We start from the raw sequence: 20,684 nt of genomic DNA, 5'->3' as shown, positions 1-20,684 counted from the left end.
TACCTTGATGGGAAAAATGTGGTTATCTCCCCGCACTTAGGTGCCTTGTATTCATTATATTACTTTAATCTCCTAAAATTTGAGGACAAAATATAGACATTTAAAAGCAAAGCAATATTTCTTACAGACGGATATCAGCAAGAGTGAAAGGGAAGGTCTACAAGACAGTAGTGAGACCAGCTATGTTATATGGGTTGGAGACGGTGTCACGGACCAGAAAGCAGGAGACATAGCTGGAGGTGGCAGACTTAAAGATGCTAAGATTTGCACTGGGTGTGACGAGGATGGACAAAATTAGAAATGAGTACATTAGAGGGTCAGCTCAGATTGGACGATTGAGAGACAAAGTCATAGAGGCGAGATTGCGTTGGTTTGGACATGTGCAGAGAAGAGATGCTGAGTATACTGGGAGAAGGATGCAAAGATAGAGCTGCCAGGGAAGAGGAAAAGAGGAAGGCCTAAGAGGTTTATGGATGTGGTGAGAGAGAACATGCAGGTGATGGGTGTAACAGAGCAAGATGTAGAGCACAGGACGATATGGCAGAAGATGAACTCCTAACAGAAGCAGCCAAAAGAAGAAGAAGAAAAGAAAAGCAACATTTATTAGAATAGAAAATCTCAGTAAAATTATAATTTAAATAAATGATAGAAAACATCAATGACTGTATGTAAAGCCCTAATAAAATATAGCCTTGTTTCAAAGACAAAAAGCTTAAGAAATACTTTCTGTAAAGATATGGAAGCTGAAGTGTAGCACCAAAGAAAAGCCCTCTATCAGAAATTAATGGAAAGGAGGGAGGAAAAAAGCTTTTCTTTCAGGTGGCTCATCTTGACTTAGATGTCAGGCTGATTTTTGGATGGTGTCTTCAGTCTCGAAGTGGAATGGAATTTCTCTCGGTTGATTCATCCTTTATGCCAAATGGCCCTCATGGGGTTTCCGGAACTTGTGATACAGATAATGGGCTAACTATTCTGGAGATGGAAAGCTAGACCTAAAAACTTTAGCATTCATTTTTGTGAAAAACGCTTTATCTAGTCAGGGATGTTTATCTGTATAGTCTCCTGTTCCATTGGGAAATAGGCACTCCTGTCTGGTTTTGGGTTATACATTTATTGGTTTTTCTAACCTAAGATTATAATGCGAGTTATACACTAAAATAACATAAAAGAAAAACACACAAAATACATATGATTATGAACTAAAGCAGGAAATATCTTCTCACAATACTTCACATAAGGCTTCATTGCGTTGCTCTGTATGAAAATATCCGTTAAGTAGAGATGCACAGTTCAAATTGAGTACAGTTCACTGTAGATCTTCTGAGCAACACAAAAAACAGTCCCAAAATGATAATTTTTAACTCTCCAGGACAATTACCAAAGCTTTATTATTCTTAACGGTTTTGCAATGTTATTCTTATTTGTTACTTTTAGAACTGGAAACTTTTTCATGTACAATATTATTGGTTTTTCCTTGTAGTGCAAATAACCCCAAATTTCAATAAATAACTCCTGAGACAATGTTAATATCATTCCATTTGGAGAACAGAGATTAATTAATCTATTAAAAAGGGAAAACCTATGTTTTATATCAGATTAATATATATATAAAATGTGTTACTGTTGTGCCTGAAAAAGTAATTCATGAAAAAAAAACATTTTTAGTAGTACTAAGTGCAATCATAAAAAGTAATAGTAATTTAAAAAGCAGGCTGTTGGTATTTGTAGAAATTGGCAAGAGCATTTATAGATAAATAATTTCAATATTCAGGCTGTTATATTATAAATGTTGCCAACATATAAATATAGCATCTGTTTTCTTAAATTAATAAGCTGCAACAAAATTAGTTTAAAAAAAATATTCATTATTGTATAATAGACTTTAAAGTTATAAGATTTCTTGTTCCTTTCAAATAATAACAAAGAACTACCTATGCAGCATGTAAAAAGACTTTTATTTATAGCACCACAAGGTTTGTTACTGGCTGCTGGTTAGTAATTTATGACTTTTCCTAATTAATGTTGCAAGAAAAGAATTACACTTTTTTTTTAGAAGGCTTTGCAGCTTGGTGATTAGTACTGAAACATTAATGAAATCACAATCCTTCCAAAATTTTGCCATTGTTTTCTGACCCCAATCAAACTGTTCTTCATACTATTCATTCTAGGCAGAAGGTAAATTAAAAAATATAAATAAAAACACTTAATTACAGAGCTAAATAATATGTTACTTGCCAATTGTTTAATAAAAATGGACCATTTTGTGAAATGGTTCAAGTATTTGCCTTGTGATGAATTTAATATTTTCTAATCTTTCCACCCTGCCATCCTTAAGCACAAAGACAACAAGAATGTTTTTTGGATAGACAATTTTCTCAAAATCGAAGAAAATAATTATTTACTTTAGAAAACAATGTACGATGTTGTCATGGTGCACCGCATATTAATTGTACAGCTTTTAAATACTGGCAGTAACGTTTTAATGAGGAAAGCAAATAATGGATGAGAAATATTAAAGCACCATTACTGGAGTTTTCTGTTTTATGCTCTGTAGTGGATTATAGTAGATAGATAGATAGATAGATAGATAGATAGATAGATAGATAGATAGATAGATAGATAGATAGATAGATACTTTATTAATCCCAATGGGAAATTCACATTCTTCAGCAGCAGCATACTGATACAATAAATAATATTAAATTAAATAATGATAATAATGCAGGTGAAAAACAGACAATAACTATGTATAATGTTGAATGTTAACGTTTACCCCCCCGGGTGGAATTAAAGAGTCGCATAGTTTGGGGGAGAAACGATCTCCTCAATCTGTCAGTGGAGCAGGACAGTGACAGCAGTCTGTCGCTGAAGCTGCTCTTCTGTCTGGAGATGATACTATGAAGTGGATGCAGTGGATTCTCCATAATTGATAGTAGCCTTCTTAGCACCCTTCGCTCTGCCACAGATGTTAAACTGTCCAGCTCCATGCCAACAATAGAGCTTGCCTTCCTCACCAGTTTGTCCAGACGTGAGGCGTCTTTCCTCTTAATGCTGCCTCCCCAGCACACCACTGCGTAGAGGAGGGCGCTCGCCACAACTGTCTGATAGAACATCTGCAGCATCTTATTGCAGATGTTGAAGGACGCCAGCCTTCTAAGGTAGTATAACCGGCTCTGTCCTTTCTTGCACAGCACATCAGTATTGGCAGTCCAGTCTAATTTATCATCCAGCTGCACTCCCAGATATTTATAGGTCTGCACCATCTGCACACAGTCATCTTTGATGATCACTGGGTCTATGAGGGGTCTGGGCCTCCTAAAATCCACCACCAGCTCTTTGGTTTTGCTGGTGTTCAGGTGTAGGTGGTTTGAGTCGCACCATTTAACAAAGTCATTGATTAGGTCCCTATACTCCTCCTCCAGCCCATTCCTGATGCAGCCTACGATAGCAGTGTCATCAGCAAACTTTTGCACATGGCAGGACTCCGAGTTGTATTGGAAGTCCGATGTATATAGGCTGAACAGGGCCGGAGAAAGTACAGTCCCCTGTGGCGCTCCTGTGTTGCTGACCACAATGTCAGACGTGCAGTTCCCAAGACGCACATACTGAGGTCTGTCTTTAAGATAGTCCACGATCCATGCCACTAGGTATGAATCTAATCCCATCTCTGTCAGCTTGTCCCTAAGGAGCAGAGGTTGGATTGTGTTGAAGGCGCTAGAGAAGTCTAGAAACATAATTCTTACAATTATTCTTAAAATTACAATTCTTACTTAGTAGTGCTTATTCTATACACTGAAAAGCAAAATAGGTGGAATATTGATTGGTAACATTTTTAACACATAACAATTGTCAGATTTGTGCCAACCTGAAAACACTTCAACTACACTTGTAGAAGTAAAGGTGCCAGAGTGGTTCTCGATGCCATAGAGGAACAATTTTTGGTTCACAAAAAACTCATCAACATGAAGGTTCCAGAAAGAACCTTTACTTGTTTAGATGCATAACATGCTCCATACAGTAAATGTCCATGGGTAGATGATAACAGATTTGTGAAATACCAATGAGTCATGATTTTGAAAGGAGTCTTGCAGCATACAGTAACCCAGGCTAAATCCAGTTTTTCTTAATTTGTTAGTGTCCTGCTATGTAGCCTAACATACATTAAAGATTTCATTTTTTTCCTACATATTTGGACAGTTTTCAGAACACATATGCAAAGAACCATTCCCCCAATTAAATGGTGCCTTGTCAAGCAATAGTTCTATGTGGAACCACACAGCCCACTAAAGAACCATAAACTGTCCTTAAAAAAACATGTCATAGTGTGGTTGTGGTCACAAATTAGTTTCAGCCCATTTTGATGTGCAGATACCAAGATTACACAGAACACTTTGCTGTCTGGTTTTACACTTACTGGCAGTGTTCATCACAACTTGGAAAAAAAAGTGACTCAAACAGGCATTCTACTCAGCCTAAAAGAAACAAAATAAATTCTCAAACAAAAGTAATAAAAAGTAGCAAGAACAATAATGATCTCCATATGAATGAGTTTACACATATTGCCTCTAGAGTTGTAGTTTATAATAGCCAAACAGGTGAAAAATGGACCATCAGTGTCATTCTTGTTTCTGCTATTTGTGGAAAACTGACCCATGTTACTTTGTCCATTGAGACTGACAATCTGAAGTCTCTGGTTTTTACTGAAAATTTAAAGTACTTTAAAAAATAATAGAAAAAGACTTATTTCAGCCATTCTGAATATTATTTTTTGAATAGCACTCATTAGTACTCTGAAGGAGTTTGGCAGTATTGCTGCTGTGCCACAAGGAGACTGGGGTTTGTGTCCTGCCTGGAGGTTGCACAGTCTTCTTGTGTTTGTGTGGGTTGGTCCAGGTGATCCAGTTTCCTTCCACATTCCAAATACAAGCAGGTTAGGTGAATTAGCATTGTTAAGTTTTCCCTAGTGAGTACCATAGATACTCGCGTATTAGTCGATCTCGCAGATAAGTCGAGTGTATTGTTTAAGCCGAAAATTACGAAATTTGTTATGACCCGCGTATAAGTCGAGTGTAAAACTTGACAGCTATCAGAGATAGAGGGCAACAATCAGCTGTTAATGGTGACAAAACTCACTGTCACGTCACAGGCATTCCCTCTGTGCTTGGAGAAATGCTAGACTCGTTGACTCGGCAACTAATCCTTGCGTGTGCGTGCGTTGTGAAATGTAAACAAAGGCAAGATGGTGTTGATATGTCACAAGGGAGCGAAGCGAGTGCAGAAAAGAAAACACTCGGCAGACGATGTTTTGCACATTATCGCTGAGTCGGACTCTGATTTTTCAGAATCGGATTTTATTGACAGTGATCAGGAATCGAGCAAGAGAGTGAAATCCTTGCTTGTGCATGAGTTCCGAAATGTAAACAAAAGCAAGATGGAGTCGATATGTCACAAGGGAGCGAAGCGAGTGCAGAAAAGAAAACACTCTGCAGACGATGTTTTGCACATTATCGCTGAGTCGGACTCTGATTTTTCAGAATCGGATTTTATTGACAGCGATCAGGAATCGAGCAAGAGAGTGAGAAGCCGACATCAGCTGATCGGACACCAGCCGATGCCGCACCAGCTGATCGGCTGCCAGCTGAACACATTCGCGCAGCCGATGCAACTATGGCAAGGTTCGTGTGGGAGGAATACCCAGACATTGATCTGTGGGAGCTGAACTGGCTACCACACTTCACAAGACAGTATGGCTTGCTGTAGGACACGACAGATCACCCGCTGCTGGACTACTTCAGGCTGCTCTCTCCTGATGCTGCTTTTCAGCTACTGTCAGACAAGACAAACAGGTAGGCAGAGAAATTTTTTGAATCGCGGGCTGCGCTTGCATTGCATTGATAGCGTGCATTGCCTTGGTTCTTTTGATTCCAAATCTGGTTGCACGTGGCAGCTAATGGTATGTTTGTTATCCAAAACCTGCAAAAGCTAATGCTCAAATTCAAGTATTTCACAGTTTAAAGAATTATTTAATGAAATTAGAAAAAAGCTAGCTAATTAGCAATAGTATTGCTGACTTATAATTATTTCAAAGACCATGGGAAACGGCAGATGACCGGTGACTTAACACCGTGAAGCGTTGAGTGTACAATGTCATTACCCAAATTCTATGGACAATTGTGTTGCCCTGCGGATAAGTCGATTCTGTCTTTTTGAATGAATTTTAAGGCATAAATTTTTCGACTTATACACGAGTATGTACGGTAAGTGTGTGTGTTTGAGTGCGTTTACCCTGGGGCCCTGTCCCAGCGTTGTTCCTGCCATGAACCCAATGAATGCTGGGATAGGTTCCCATGGCCCTGCCCTGGATAAACAGTTTGGGAAAATGGCTGGATGTATAGTACTCTAAAGAGTAACTGTTTTAGGTTAGTTCATATGAGTATATTTTTTGGCTGACACACATATGCATCAATGATGTTATGTAGTTCTGATTGCTATTCTAAATGAGTTATCACTGTTTAGTAGGCCAATTTAGACTGTGAAATGTTGGTCATTAGCCCATATATACTCACTAACCGTGTAAGCCCGTACTGTAAAAAGCCCAGGGTCCTAGAAACTATTGAAGTCGTCAAAAAAAAATTTGAAATGTTGAGATGTCAGGTAATTGAAAGAAACTACTCTGGGCATCTCTCTCCTATTAGGATTCATTTTGCCGACGTGCTCTCATCGCTTGTGCATTAGCGGTGGGTGGTTTCGTTTTGCAGACATGGCTCTCCTCGCTTGTGTTATTAGCAGCTAAGTGAGTTTTCTGTTTCCTCGGAGGTGGAGCCTACCCCAACTCCACCTCTCACTTCTGGGCTGGACTGACACACAAACTTCCACGCATAGACGTTTATATGTAAGATATGTGACATATCCTTCTGCACAATTCATATATTGTCAAGATGACCATTTACAGTGTTTAATTTGACATGATACATTCTTATTCATGTTGTTAAGAGAATTTACAGTATGTTCACTTAAATATGAGATCTGGGTGTACACAAAAGTTATAGCCTCAGGACCTGTGCATATCTTAATGTAGCCCTGGCACATGGGGATGCTATCAATGAGATGCACCCATATTGTGTTTCCTGCTGAACCATTTCTTGTGTCACATGTCTGTAACCTTGTTGTAAATACTGTATTGTACTATGGAGTTTTATTTCCAAAAACAAGAATAGGCAATTTCAACAAATCCCAAATGAACAGGATCATTTAAGTATCTCAAACTTCCCTTTAACTTAGTCATTGGGTTGCAGATGTGATTTTTTTTCTTAAATGATTAACAAATTTAGTCAGTTGGTATATTGGGCATGTAGAGGAATGGCAAGCATGGGCTGGCAACTCTGCCAAGATGGTACAAGGTTCCTTATTCGGCCAGGAAGCAATACAATACTGAAACAGGAATGCAGGAACAGGCAGCACATTCCCTGCTTCAATCAAGAGATGGGCAGCAGGTGCCAAAGACGCAGTGGAGATTCTGACATCCTGCAAGGGCTCAGTCAAGACCATTATGCTGGAAGGACAGGGGAGATAAAATATATAAACGATTTCCTCCCCTGAGACATGAGACTGCAGCATCCCTGGTCTATGGCACCCGTACTGACACCCACAGGGCATGCTGGAATCTGTAATCCAGCAAGTTGGCCCTGTTGCATTCTGTGGGGGTGCTTCAGAGATCTGTGAGTATTACTTTGTGGAACTTCCGTATGACCCAGAGGTGCTTCCAATGGACCATGTACACAATGTTTTATTGTTAAACCGAAACGGTGTTTAATTTAGTATAGGCTCTTATACGGCTTTGAAAATATTCAATAATAATTATCAACCAGATTCACAAATAACTTTAAACAAAAGGAAAACAAAAATACTTCATGGTAAATTTCAGTGCTTTATGCATATTCCATACCTTCTTCCAAGCCTCAATAAAAACACAGTAGAAGTTTTAGATTACAATATTGCATTAAATAACCACAGAGTTTTGTAATCATGTAGCAAGCAATATTGTCTATATAGTTTCCCTGTAATTGTGTATATCATGGAAAAATTATAATTGCACTGCAGGAATACTGCAGTTATAGTGCAATTGCTACTTCTGCGCTCGTTTAAATATGAAAATTATACTAATTTAGCATCCACAATACAATATACAACAATCTGAAGGTTCTAATTTAATTTTCAATGACTGAATTGTGACTGTGACAGCTTATATGACAGCTTACATTGCAAAGCTCCTTAAGGTTATAGAAGTTTCTGCTTTTAACCAAGAAATATTCTTGAATCCGTTAACTATTTCTACACTTTACAATCAGGTAAATAATAACATCTATTAACAACTGCAAGTTTTTAAATTAAATCAACTAAAAATGTTCTATTTATGCATTGTGCAGTGAGAGAAGAAACAAGAGAGAGAGAGCACAAATATAGTGTGCCCTTGTGTTATATTGCAACATTTTCAATAATATCAGTGAAACTAAAATAAAACAAAAAGGGTGTGAATATTAGAAATGATTTATCACACAACAGATAATCAACTGTAGAAAGGACACCACATTCTTTTTGGCCCACCCTATACAGATGCAAATCTCAGTTTCTCCAGTAGCATAGCTTGTCTCCTTCAATGTTACAATCTAAAAGATTGTTTTTTTTACTCCTCCTGTATCACTCTCTCACTGTCTTCTTCCTGGCAGTGAACCTTAACTTCAGCTCTCCTTGAAATGTAAGATTTATTGGGCTATGGTATGAAGTTTCTTAAACCTTCTGCAGAAGTCAGTGGCAGCCTGCTTTAGCAACAGAAACACTAAGCGAAAACCTCAGTATTGTCAAACCAACAGCAAGAACAAGCACTGTTCTATAATACACAATTGACTTTGTGTTTAAAATAATGTACAGCATATCAGGTGAACATGTAAAGAAATCGACATATTGAAAAAATATAAAGAAAAAACAGTGATTCATTTGAACAAGTTCAAAACTTGGGAAAAAGGGAAATGTAAAAGCAGTAGTGAAAACATGAAGAAGCATTTCAGGCACATGTTTCAAAACAGGAACCAAATTGCAAAGCATAAACAAATCCAGAAAAACAAAGCCAAAATTCAGAAAAACATGCTAAACTCAAAACAGGCATACAAAATAAGCAGAGCTCTAGGAAATGGTTAAAGGCAAGACTGCAAATGCTTAAGTAAAGTAATTTTCCTTGACTCGGCTTTTTATATTCTCTGTCACTCCATCGTGTGACTACTGAATAGCAAACATTGTCAAGCAACAGACTCAAACAGGAGAAATAAACACAGAGGTCAACTATTCAAGACTTCGTGCTGCTTTATTGCAGATCAATAGCCTTCTGCTAGTCCTCTCTGTTCTCAGTTTTAAAAATGGAAGACGACATTGCCTATCTCTCCATCTCTCCCTATGTGGACTCTAGGTGTATTTTATCTGAACTCCAACTAAGCCTACAGGTGTTACCACCCTATCTTAGTGTCCATCGTCCCACATATTCCATCAACCAGTTCCACCACTGGCACATTCCTTGCAGACTGGACTATCTATCTATCTATCTATCTATCTATCTATCTATCTATCTATCTATCTATCTATCTATCTATCTATCTATCTATCTATCTATCTATCTATCTATCTATCTATCTATCTATCTTGGCATTTTTAAAGTGCCCTGTTTATAAATTCAGTTTATTACATTCCTTTTCACTCTGTAGAATGTGTATGCAATGTGATAGCACATTCATGTCAAGGGACATTAAAACATCTAGAGTTTCATCTGTATGAATTACTATTCTTGAAATAATTGTAACTGGTATTATATGAATTGGCAAATTATCCTAAAGAGCAAACCATGTTCTTTGCAGTGTGTGAGCTGATAAGATGATGCACTCAGTGTCTCTCATTTATTCTGTGCAGGCACCATCATCACCTTCTTCACCCACAACTAATGAACCAAAGTTTGAAAAGCGCTGGCTCGACACCTTATCTATCCCTCTGTTGATGGCTCGAGTCTCAAGATACAAAGCTGGAACAGATAAATTAAGGTTTGTAATCCAGAGGGGGGGGGAGTCTGGTGTAAATTGCTGCATAGCCATTTCTGTTTATGAAGCAGAGGTTAGTTTTTGTCTGGATTTTTTCATTAAAGATAAGAGATTGTGAAGCTCAATATCTATGCACGTACATGCTGCTGACCTTCCAAGGTTGCTTCTCTCAAAACTAGGAGGCTGCCAGTTGTAAAATTCTGTAATTGAATGGTTCTTGTTATATAAGGTGAAATGAGCAACACCATTTTATGCTAGCAAGACACCTTTAGGGGATTATAATTAAGTTCAACTAAATGAGAAGGGCTAAGAGGTAGTTAAACAAAAATAAGCAAATATGCAGTTAATGATAAATAACTTCCCAGAGGGTTTAAAAATGCATCTCAACCTTACGTATTATTTGGAGTCATTGTTGGCCATATTAACTTTGAAAATTACATTGAAACATTCTAATAGGGGTGTTATGAAAATGTTAATGTGTTTCAATTATGGTAAATGGTAAAAATTAATTTATGATAGTTTAAATTATTTCTGGTCTATTGAGATAACTAATCTTTCATTTTAATAATGGAATGTAATCACTGCAGTTTCATATTTTACACTGATAATGTGTTATTTGTGATAAAGGTCATTTAATTCTTTTTGTGCTTATAGTGCTGGAGAACAGAAATTGAGGCCACACATAATGGTTAATGCAGACAAGGTGTTATTTTTGCTGAGAGCTCTTAATGCATCCATTATTGTCCAGTACACCAAACTTTACATTCCATTACATAAATTTGTCACATCAAATTTGAAGCACATACTCTTACAGTTGTTTAGTGGATTTTACTGAAATTAATTTCAAACCAGGGAGTGTGTTCCGAAATAAGGAGGTTGGACAAATAAATGAAATGATATACATTGAAACAGAAAAGCAGGTATTCAGCTTAATGTATGCATTGTAAATTATCCACCCATACATTTTCTGTCCTGCTTATCCAGTAAAGGTTTACCTATCTTGGCAGCTCTGGGTTCAGGGCAGGAATGAACTCTTAACAGGACACAAGTGCTTACACTTTGTTTCACAACGAGGGTATTTTATAAATCCAACCCTTTTACTTAGAATAATGTTCAGGAGGTGAAGGTGTACAAAAATAGCAGATTTATCCAAAAACTAACTAGTATAGAAGGGTAAGTACAGAGACAACGTATAACCCAGCCTCTCCCTTTCTCACCTTAATTGAGGTTTTCCCTGTACCTTACGTCTTAACTCCAAGCTAAGTGAGCCAAATCCTGGCATTATGCTCACTACACAGCCAGTGGCAGCCATACTGTTATAACAGAGCCACAAGGTTAGAGTTCCCCCCCTACAGGCAGAACAAATAAAAAAAAAATGCAAATTATTTGGGATTTAATTGAAGCTGCCAGACAGTGTCTGTTGCAAAATGTTCTTGTGAACCATTGTCTTGTTAGGATGAGCCACATAACATCGTACCATTATTTGCCATTAATGTTAGTGTGTAAAAGATTAACAAAATTGGTTTTGTGAAAAGGAGAGAAGAACATTTTTTTTTCATTAATTCTCAGGTAAAATAAAATATTATTTTTGCCCTGGCATTACTGCTTTGCAGTTTTCCTGTTATAATTATTTCACCTTGAAGTAATAAGTACACATTAGGGAAGGCAACACATAGACAGATGTAACGAAGCAAATTATATGTTGATGATTTAATGGAGTAATTTAATGTAATTAAAGGCATTACTCTGAGTTCAAATATTTTATTGACATGAAATTCAAGTCAAAGTTATCTGTTGGATTTGATTTTTCATTCTTAAGAAATGTAGATTGCTTTATTTATCGAAGTGTTTCCAGCTTGTATTCATGGTTTAGAATATTTTTGCCTTACTAATGAGCGTCTTACTTATGTTTCTGCCCCTTTATACTTTACATCAAAATAGGCGAAGATTATTTTCACTCTGAAAAGAACATAAAAGAAGGTTAGAGACTCAATATTTTGCCTGTATAGCCAATATCAGACAGATTTTTGTTAACAAATTGACTGAGCAGTGCATCTTGTGTTTCCATATACCTCATATGGCTTTAATTTTAATACATCTTATATTAGGTGTCACTGCTATATTAGCACTATATTTATAGAGTCTGAAATTATCCAAAACTTTTTATTTTCTAATTTCAAGCAGCACATGATAAAACATGATAATATCAATGTTGCAGTGAGATCTGCTTCAAAGATTCAGTGTCCTGAATTTGAATCTTCTACCCCATCACAAGCACATTGAAATTCCATGTTATCCATGTGCCCACATAGGTTTTTTTCTGGGTATTCTTTTTTCCAATCACATCCAATGGTGTTACTTATCTTACACGCATATGTCTGTAATACACATTTGATCGATGATATTCAAAAATGTATGAATTTCTTTACACATATCTATTTCCATTTATTTATTGAATCTATTATTGCAAATGCACTGGGCGTAAGACATTCACAAAGGTGGTATGGTGTAACAATGAATTAATCTGAAAATTGACACTGCAATTCCCATTGTCAGTTTCTGTTGTATATACTTCATTTGCTCTGAGATCATAATCTGTCTTTTTTTTTCTTAATACAACTTTTGTCAATGCAAGCACTACAATAATGTAGAAAAGGACATATGTTTTAAATTACATATGCCAGTTACCTTATTTTTAAATTCTCTATGAACTCTTAACATAGATTTTGTTACATTACATTAAAACATTTTATTTATATAATGTGCAAAGGTTTAGTGCAAATGCTTGTTCTGAGAGTATTGTTTATATTTTTGAAAACCAGAACATTACAATGGCATCTATTTAAAGACAAACATGTACACAAATCAAATTTGAAAAATGCCACTCTAACATTCATCAATATATCATATCCATATTATACTTTATTGAACGTAATTGTTACAAAGATTGATGGTCAAAAGCAAAATTACATTTCTTTTAGCAGCTTTCAAACAATAATTAAAAGCATATTTTTGCTTATATTAGGAGTAGCTTTTTAATGTACTTTTTATATTTATTTTGCAATTCAACAAAATGTTTCAAAATATGTTAGCTTTAAATCTCAGATTACAGATGTCCAGAGATAGCATGAAAATGGAATCTGGGCTACACTAGGAGGCCATGTGTAGCTGGATGATAAAATAGTAATCAAGAACATGATGCCGAACATGACATGCACTAATGTTTGTGGAGATGAATGTGATGATATTCAGTACACCCTGATGAAATTGAAGACAGCTGGTGTATATTACCATTTTGTTTAGAAATTAGTAAGGATTATGGTGAGCTAAAAAAAAGTAGCAGGACACTAAAAAGCCTTGCCTTCCAATAGCAGCCAGGCCAAGGACTAAGGTGATAAAATGAAGATCACGACTGTAGAAGGTGATGCGAAAAAAGGGTTGAACCATGCCTCAATTATAGAAAACCTAGCCTATAATTTGTTGTTTTTTTAGTGAACAAAAGGATAAAAAGTTAAAGGTTATTTCCATGCTGAAAAGTAAAGAACAAATCATTGGGGCTGGTATAGCCATTATCAGGTGTGACGAATAAAAATACCAGCAGGTGAAAAATGATAATAAAAAACAACTTCCCAGAAGTTAGTTGTGCTTAAAATGTATACAAAAAGAGAAAAAAATCATATTTGACCAGAATTGCCTTGAAGAAGAAAGTAAACTGTTTAGACCGAGACTTGACGATATGAGTGGATTTACAATACCTGAAATTATTTCTTTTCATACCAAAACAAGTTTATCGCACTAACTCTGTCAGTTTCAAACAAGGATAATGAAGGTATTTAATTCCTCTTACCTAAAGGAAAGTGTAATATGTATTACAGCCCAGGATTTTAGAGAGAGATGTAGGATCGCTAAAGGAGGGGTCCAGGAGAAAGGTTACAGATCACTGGTGTAGCAGCGTTTGTGAACACCCCCTAACCACATCCTTCCAATGTGCAAGAGCGGAGGTGAAGGGTTCCTTCCTGAAAACAGCATTTACAATAGAACCCAGATTTACTATTCTCATATTTAGCATTTTCACACACTTAATGTTTGTTTGGATGCTGTTGGATCTCTTCGTTATATACTAGCTAACCTATGCAGATTTCAAGTAATATCGCACTTACTTCTCTGTTGGCTTTTACCTCACACAATGCAGTTTCTTACTGTGTCATTTAGTCTGAAAATGCCCAATTTTGTTTTTCCAGGAATTTAATATGTATTTTTTTAGCTGGCTTTGTAGAGGTCTGTAGAGAGTGCCCTTCTGATTGGAGGGCTACCTTGCGGGGGTTGAGAGGGTGTCCACTATGCCAGTGCTGCAGGGCTATCTGGGTAATTGTTGACCATGGATGGGTTCAGGGGATTATTCAGAAAGTAGCCTTTGAGTAAGATATAAAGCCACCTCAGCTACATTGCATCAGAGAGCTAACAGTTAGACATAGGGCCAGCTTGTCAATGATGTAGTGTGGTGAGACTTAGGGAGGAAATGAGAGAGTTTTGTGAGGGAATTAAGATATTTTTCTTCATCAATCCATCCATTCACTTCCTTAACCCACTTATCCAGGGCAGAGCCGTGGGCAGCTTATGAAACATTATTTCCAATGAGGAGCATTTAGACAGACACCTCACCTTCTAAACAGGGTCTAAAGCTAGTATGTAAGCTAGACCCTGGGTCTATCTACAGTTTGTTTTCTGTTTAATTTGTTTATTATATTCTGCTCTCTTACAATATATCTATCTCTTAAGTGTTGTGAGTGTAATAAACAATTCACTTTGATAAAGGCTTTATTCTGGGTTAGGTGCCCCTTGTTACATAGAAATGACGAAAAAACAATGCATGGAGACAACAGGTAGTGAGATGTGATATTTCAGGCTGTTTGTCTGCAGAGTTTGTGGTACACAAAGGCATAAAAACATGGCTGCATCCTAGAATTCATCTAGGGTTAAGGAGCTTGAGTTGTAGATGAAATCACAGTCATTGGTACTACTGAAGTGTCAGCTGCTTTTAGAACTTAATTCTGTACATTGTAACAAGATCATCAAGGTTTCTGTTTATCACAAAAAACACCCATAATATAAATTTGTATTAGTGCTAGAAAAGCTAAGTAAATGTTACATAGGCTTATTACTAGTCAACTGTCAAATACATCAGTACTGTACATGATTTTATAAATGACTATTAATCCTAGGTGGATTCATACAGAATATAGTAACATTCTTAATTATGCAGACTAAAGATATTCTCAGTTCTGCACAAGATTAACAAATTATAACTACTGAAATGCACGTGCAACAAATGTAAAGGTCAGGTGCACTGTTTAAAATCATGAGATTGACTCTGTAGCCAGCAAATGAAAAGATCATCCTTTAAACCCTTGTCTGCACACGTCAAGCAGTTCTCTATTGTGCTGTGTGTAAAGGTCATCCTCATGTAGTTCTCCCTGATGCACATAATTGACAGAGCAAGACAAATGTGTTTTTCTGTGTATCACAACGTATTATATATATTTTTTAAACTTGCAGCCTTGTGTAAATTCTGCTTACTAAAAATGAATTCATTTTGCCTATAATGGAACATGTCTTTAGTTCAGAGTTTGAAAGATTTTATTATTAAAGACCTCTTCATGACAAAAAGAGTTCAAGAGCTAATCCAAAAATAATGGCAAAAAATGCTGCACAGTTCATGGTATGTGAACAAATTGTACATTTTAAACCTTAATTTTACTGTTCATCTATAATTTATAAACATATCTACTTCACAGAGAAATTACATACCCAGTTTTTCACACTTTTCACCATTACGTCTGTAATATCTTCAAGTATTATATCTTCCAGTATTAAATCCATCCATTCATTTTCATAACCTACTAGACCAGGGCAGGGTTGCAGGGACCAGTATACAACATAATATGTACAGTATCTAGCTCTGCACATGCAAACTTTAAAGGCATTAGAGCAGACTCTAACTTGAAGGAGAAAAACTACACAGAAAATTCAGTATTAAAGATTTAGGGCCAAATACAGATCAGAAGATGCTGGCCTCACATTCTGAAAAGTTCTGAATTTTCTATTTCACGCCTGGAAGAAATGCTTACTATCCAACTCTCACAAGCAGCTTAGCATGAATGAAAGTCCATTCATTTTAATGTCATGGTTTGTATCAATAAATAATGCACTTGGTAACAGCTACACTTTCAGTACCACCCCTATTGCTAGCTGCAGGTCACATAGGAAAAAGGTCATGTGGTGCTTCTTGATATATGATGCTGCTGATGCCTCTTCTCTCCAGGTGTCACCTCTTTGATGCTTCTGTTTCTTGTTACACCAGGCTTTTACCAGGTTGAGCTTCTTTATAATTTAGTCTTGCTCTGAGGGCATCCCACAAGGGTCGCAAGACAAAATTGTGACTGAACTACATAGATCCATAGGCATTCCTATAAATGCATTTTCCAAGTTACAATAAGCTATTAATGGTTAGTGTAAATTGAGGTACAGTAATGGCCAAAAAGTGAATATCCCCAGTAAGGTTGCAAACCTTCTTCTTAGATCAGGGCCTTTTCTCCTTTTAGTTTGTTTGAAAAGAAATGAAGCAAGTATTATTAACTGATTATGTTAGACATACTGTATATTATACAATGTGAGATGAAATTGTTTAAGAAAATAGAATATTTTTCCTGAAGTTTATCTTAATCCAAATTTAAAAACAAAAAAGATGGTTCTGAATATAGCATTGTAATCTACTGCATATCTGTCAACACTACAACAATCAGCATTATTCAACAAGTCTTGGGATATGAAAGTAGTGGCATCATTATCAGCAAAATAGTGTCATGGAAAAAGTAGCACAGTTAAAGAAAAAAGCATTCTCACTAAGAACGCCATTTTTCTTATCAGCCTTCTTGTTGTAAAATCCACTATCCAGCAATGCACTTTGTACAAGGTTTAAATGAAGTAGCTACAGTATGTAGTTCTTGACTATTCTTGGTTGTGGCTTCAGAAAGGATCAATAAAACAAAGCCTGCATTAACCTGTTATTAACCACAATAATAATCATTATAATAATATATTTTATTTATATTGTGCCTTTCCCATGCTCAAAGTGCTTCACAGAAATTCAAAATTAACAACAAAAATATTTGCATAAAACACTAAATAAAGATAAATACAGGAAACACAAAGCTTGGAATTTGAATTAAAGACACTAAACCAGAATAATAATACAAAGTATACAAAATAAAGCAAGAAGACCCAAAATTAATTCTTGATACAAGTACAAATCATCTCGAGCACCAGTACAAAGAGGGTAAACTGAAAAAAGGGGTTAGAATGGCAGGCTAAATAAAAAGCCTTCCTAAAGAAATTAATTTAAGTTGTTTTTTTAAAAGAATGAATTGAGTCCGTTGATCTCATTAATTGAGGGATGGCATTCCAAAGTCTGGGTGAAAGGGACACATTCTTTAGGTTGCAGTACATAAAAGTAGATACAATCCCGAAAAGAGATCTTTACAAAGATTTTCAGTGTTACCAAGGCATTAAGGTTACAAAATGAAACACATAGCTGGGATTTCACCTTTCAATTATTTATTCAACAGAAATAGAACAGAAATGCAGGTTCCTAAAGTGGAAAAAAAATAAATGAACCTGGGTGAACCCGTTGGCAGAAATTATTTTAATGTAAGCACATGACATTCTGTGGTTAATCTTTATTCACTTCTCAACATAGAACTGCTTCACCTGTGAGATGTTGGATAGCTCGTTTCAATATACAGCCCATTTCAAGCCACCTCACAGCCTTTTAGCACGATTTAGCTTTGATCTTTCAGAACACCCCCTTTTTTTTTTTTTTTGTTGCGCTATTCTTTTGTGGATTTCCTCATTAACATGTTGCAAAATCAATTGTTGCTTCAATGTAAGATTTTAGGAAGATTACCTCACTTACCCTTAATTATTCTTTGGCAAAATATGAAATTAATTGTTGAAGACATAAGGAAGGAAAAAACGGAAACGTAATTTATCAGCATGCTTTACTGCCATTCAGCAGACATCTTAGAAAAAACAGTCTTTGAATATCAGCACCACCTATATATCTGCTCACAAAAACTGCAAGGACCCAAGTCCTCTAAATGACAGAAGCTATAAGCGTGTTGTTATGTGAAACTACATATACAGTATACAGTACATACATTCACTTTCAAACATGCTGAATCCACTTCATCATTGACAGGAGCTGGAGTCAACAGTCTAGTTGGTCTGTGTATAAGGTTGGAGTCAACCCTGGACATGGGTTGTAAAAATGATATTAATATCATTTCATATCATAAATTATATTAATACCATATAAATAAAATATACAAGATTAATATTTTATTGATTGATGGGGTAGAGGGATCAGTGCTTTCTCAACAACATCACAAAATCATAACTTAAGGCCAATATTATATTAGATGTGGCAAGGGAAGCAAAGTGTATATTATGCTCTAGCTTTTCTGTGAGAATCACCTGCGTTTTTTGCTTATCCGCTATGTACAGTATATTTGGCAGTTGAAATGTGATACTGTTCACTACTGCTGTGCTGTACAGAACACCAGTGCCTGAAGTGGATATACATAAGTTCAGGTACTCTATGTTTAAAAATGATTTATTCGATTTAAGAGCATGTAGAGGGAGCTTGAGTACCGTGAAACATTAACATTCTAATGAAAGAGCAGTGCTGTTACTGCTTGGAGTTTCAAGCGTTATGATACATTCACAGTAGATACAAGGTGTTGGGGGAGACAGTAGTTTACCCCTTGGATTTTTGAAGGCCACGATACATTAAAATTCAATTGAAGAGTGGGAGAGGGGCACAACACTTTTGGTTTGTACCAGCCAACACAAGCATGGCAAAAGAAGTATCCTCAGGATTGGGAGGTTTTAGAGGAGTAGTGGGCATAGTTAATTCTGCAGAGAATGTTTCCTTTCAATTTTTCAAAATGTATTTTAATGAAAAGGAGGGATCTCTCTGAAACATAAAATTACATGTAGCTTATGTCATAAGTAATCTTTATAATTAATACTAAAAAAAACAAGCTCCTTTCTTGATACAGAGTGTTATGGGTTGTCACAAACTCTACTCTGAGTCATAGCAAGGTTTGGGGCAGCCACCTGTATATTTGGTATCCTGGCTTCAAAGTTGTGAAAATGTAAACAGCACTGATGTGCACAAAACTGAGTCCAAAACAGAACTGGGGGAATAGGGAAAAGGTGGAGGCTTTTAAAAGGGAAGACAGGAAGTGCGGTCAAGGGGGTCGGGCTCATGAGGATCTTCAACCATAGGCTTGAGCCGAGACGTGACATCGCAGGGGCTGGAACCAGCAAGGTCTTCTTCCATAGGCTCAGACCCGGAAGTGACGTCAAGAGGACCAGGTGGAATCCCCCATGAATGGTCTGCAGTAAAGGGAGAAAAAGAGTCAGTACACACTGTCACATCCTGGTCTGATTCAGAATTGCCCTTACTCAAGCCCTTTAGCTGCCTCCCATGTGCACGTGTGTGACAAAGCAAAGCCCAGACCCTAATCGAAAGGTCGTGAACCCGAGAAAGAGCATCGGCATTGGCGTGAAGAGAGCCCCGATGATGAATGAGTGAAAACTTGTACAGCTGTAGGTCAAGAAACCACCGGGTGACTCGCAGATTCGACTCCTTGTGCAGGGCCAGCCACTGTAAAAGTGCATGGTAAATGACAAGGGTGAATTCCCGGCCCAACAAGTAGTACCTCAGCTGAGTGATTGCCCATTTAATCGCCAAAGACTCCCTCTCCACCGCCGCATACCTGGTCTCCCAGTCCAACAGTTTCTGGCTCAGGAACATGATGGGGTGTTCTACACCATCGACACTTTGGCTCAGCACGGCCCCCAGGCCTGTGTCCAAAGCGTCCATCTGGAGGATGAAAGGTAAAGAAAAGTTAGGTGCTTTCAAAATAGGTGCGGATGTAAGGGCCTGCTTCAAGTCACTAAATGCAGCGTCTGTCTTTTCAGTCCATACCACAATGTTTGGGGCCCTCTTCTTTGTCAAATCAGTCAAAGGCGCCGCTCTGTCCGAGAACCAGGGCACAAACTAGCAGTAGTACCCCACTAACCCGAGAAAGGCTTGGACCTGCTGCTTGGTTTGCAGATTGGGCCATTTCAGAATGGCATCTATTTTGGAGCACTGTGGCTTCACGGTACCCCGACCCACCAGGTAGCCTAAATACTTGGCTTTGTTCAATCCAAAGAAACAGTTCTTGGGATTAATCCGAAGCCTGGCCTCACCAAGTGTCCGCAATAACGCTTTTACCTGCTGTAGGTGTTCCATCCATGTGCTGGAATAGATGACCACATCATCCAGGTAGGCAGCACTGTATGAGTTATGAGGCCTGAGCACTTTGTCTACCAGACGCTGGAAGGTTGCCGGAGCCCCATGTAACCCAAATGGAAGGACACGATACTGTCACTGTCCGCTAGGGGTGGTAAACACGGTCTTAACCTTCGCGGAGTCCGTTAAAGGAACCTGCCAGTACCCCTTTGTCATGTCCAGTGTGGTCAAATATTGAGCCT

At 37.3% G+C, this 20,684-nt stretch overlaps 1 protein-coding gene across 2 annotated transcripts in view; it reads left to right on the top strand.

Moving 5' to 3' along the window:
• Positions 1 to 20,684, top strand: part of sntg2 (syntrophin, gamma 2) — a 333,388-nt gene that overhangs the window by 140,005 nt on the left and 172,699 nt on the right. For both annotated transcript variants that reach the window (XM_028798907.2, XM_051924960.1), the window contains exon 8: positions 9,955 to 10,082. In XM_028798907.2, coding sequence (XP_028654740.2) covers positions 9,955 to 10,082 — 128 coding nt within the window. The remainder of the gene's footprint in view (positions 1 to 9,954; positions 10,083 to 20,684) is intronic.

The sequence above is a fragment of the Erpetoichthys calabaricus genome, chromosome 3 (assembly GCF_900747795.2).
Source record: "Erpetoichthys calabaricus chromosome 3, fErpCal1.3, whole genome shotgun sequence".
In the NCBI taxonomy this organism is placed as follows: Eukaryota; Metazoa; Chordata; class Cladistia; order Polypteriformes; family Polypteridae; genus Erpetoichthys; species Erpetoichthys calabaricus.
Note: the sequence above shows the minus strand (reverse complement) of the source record. Positions and strands in the feature narration are given on the sequence as shown.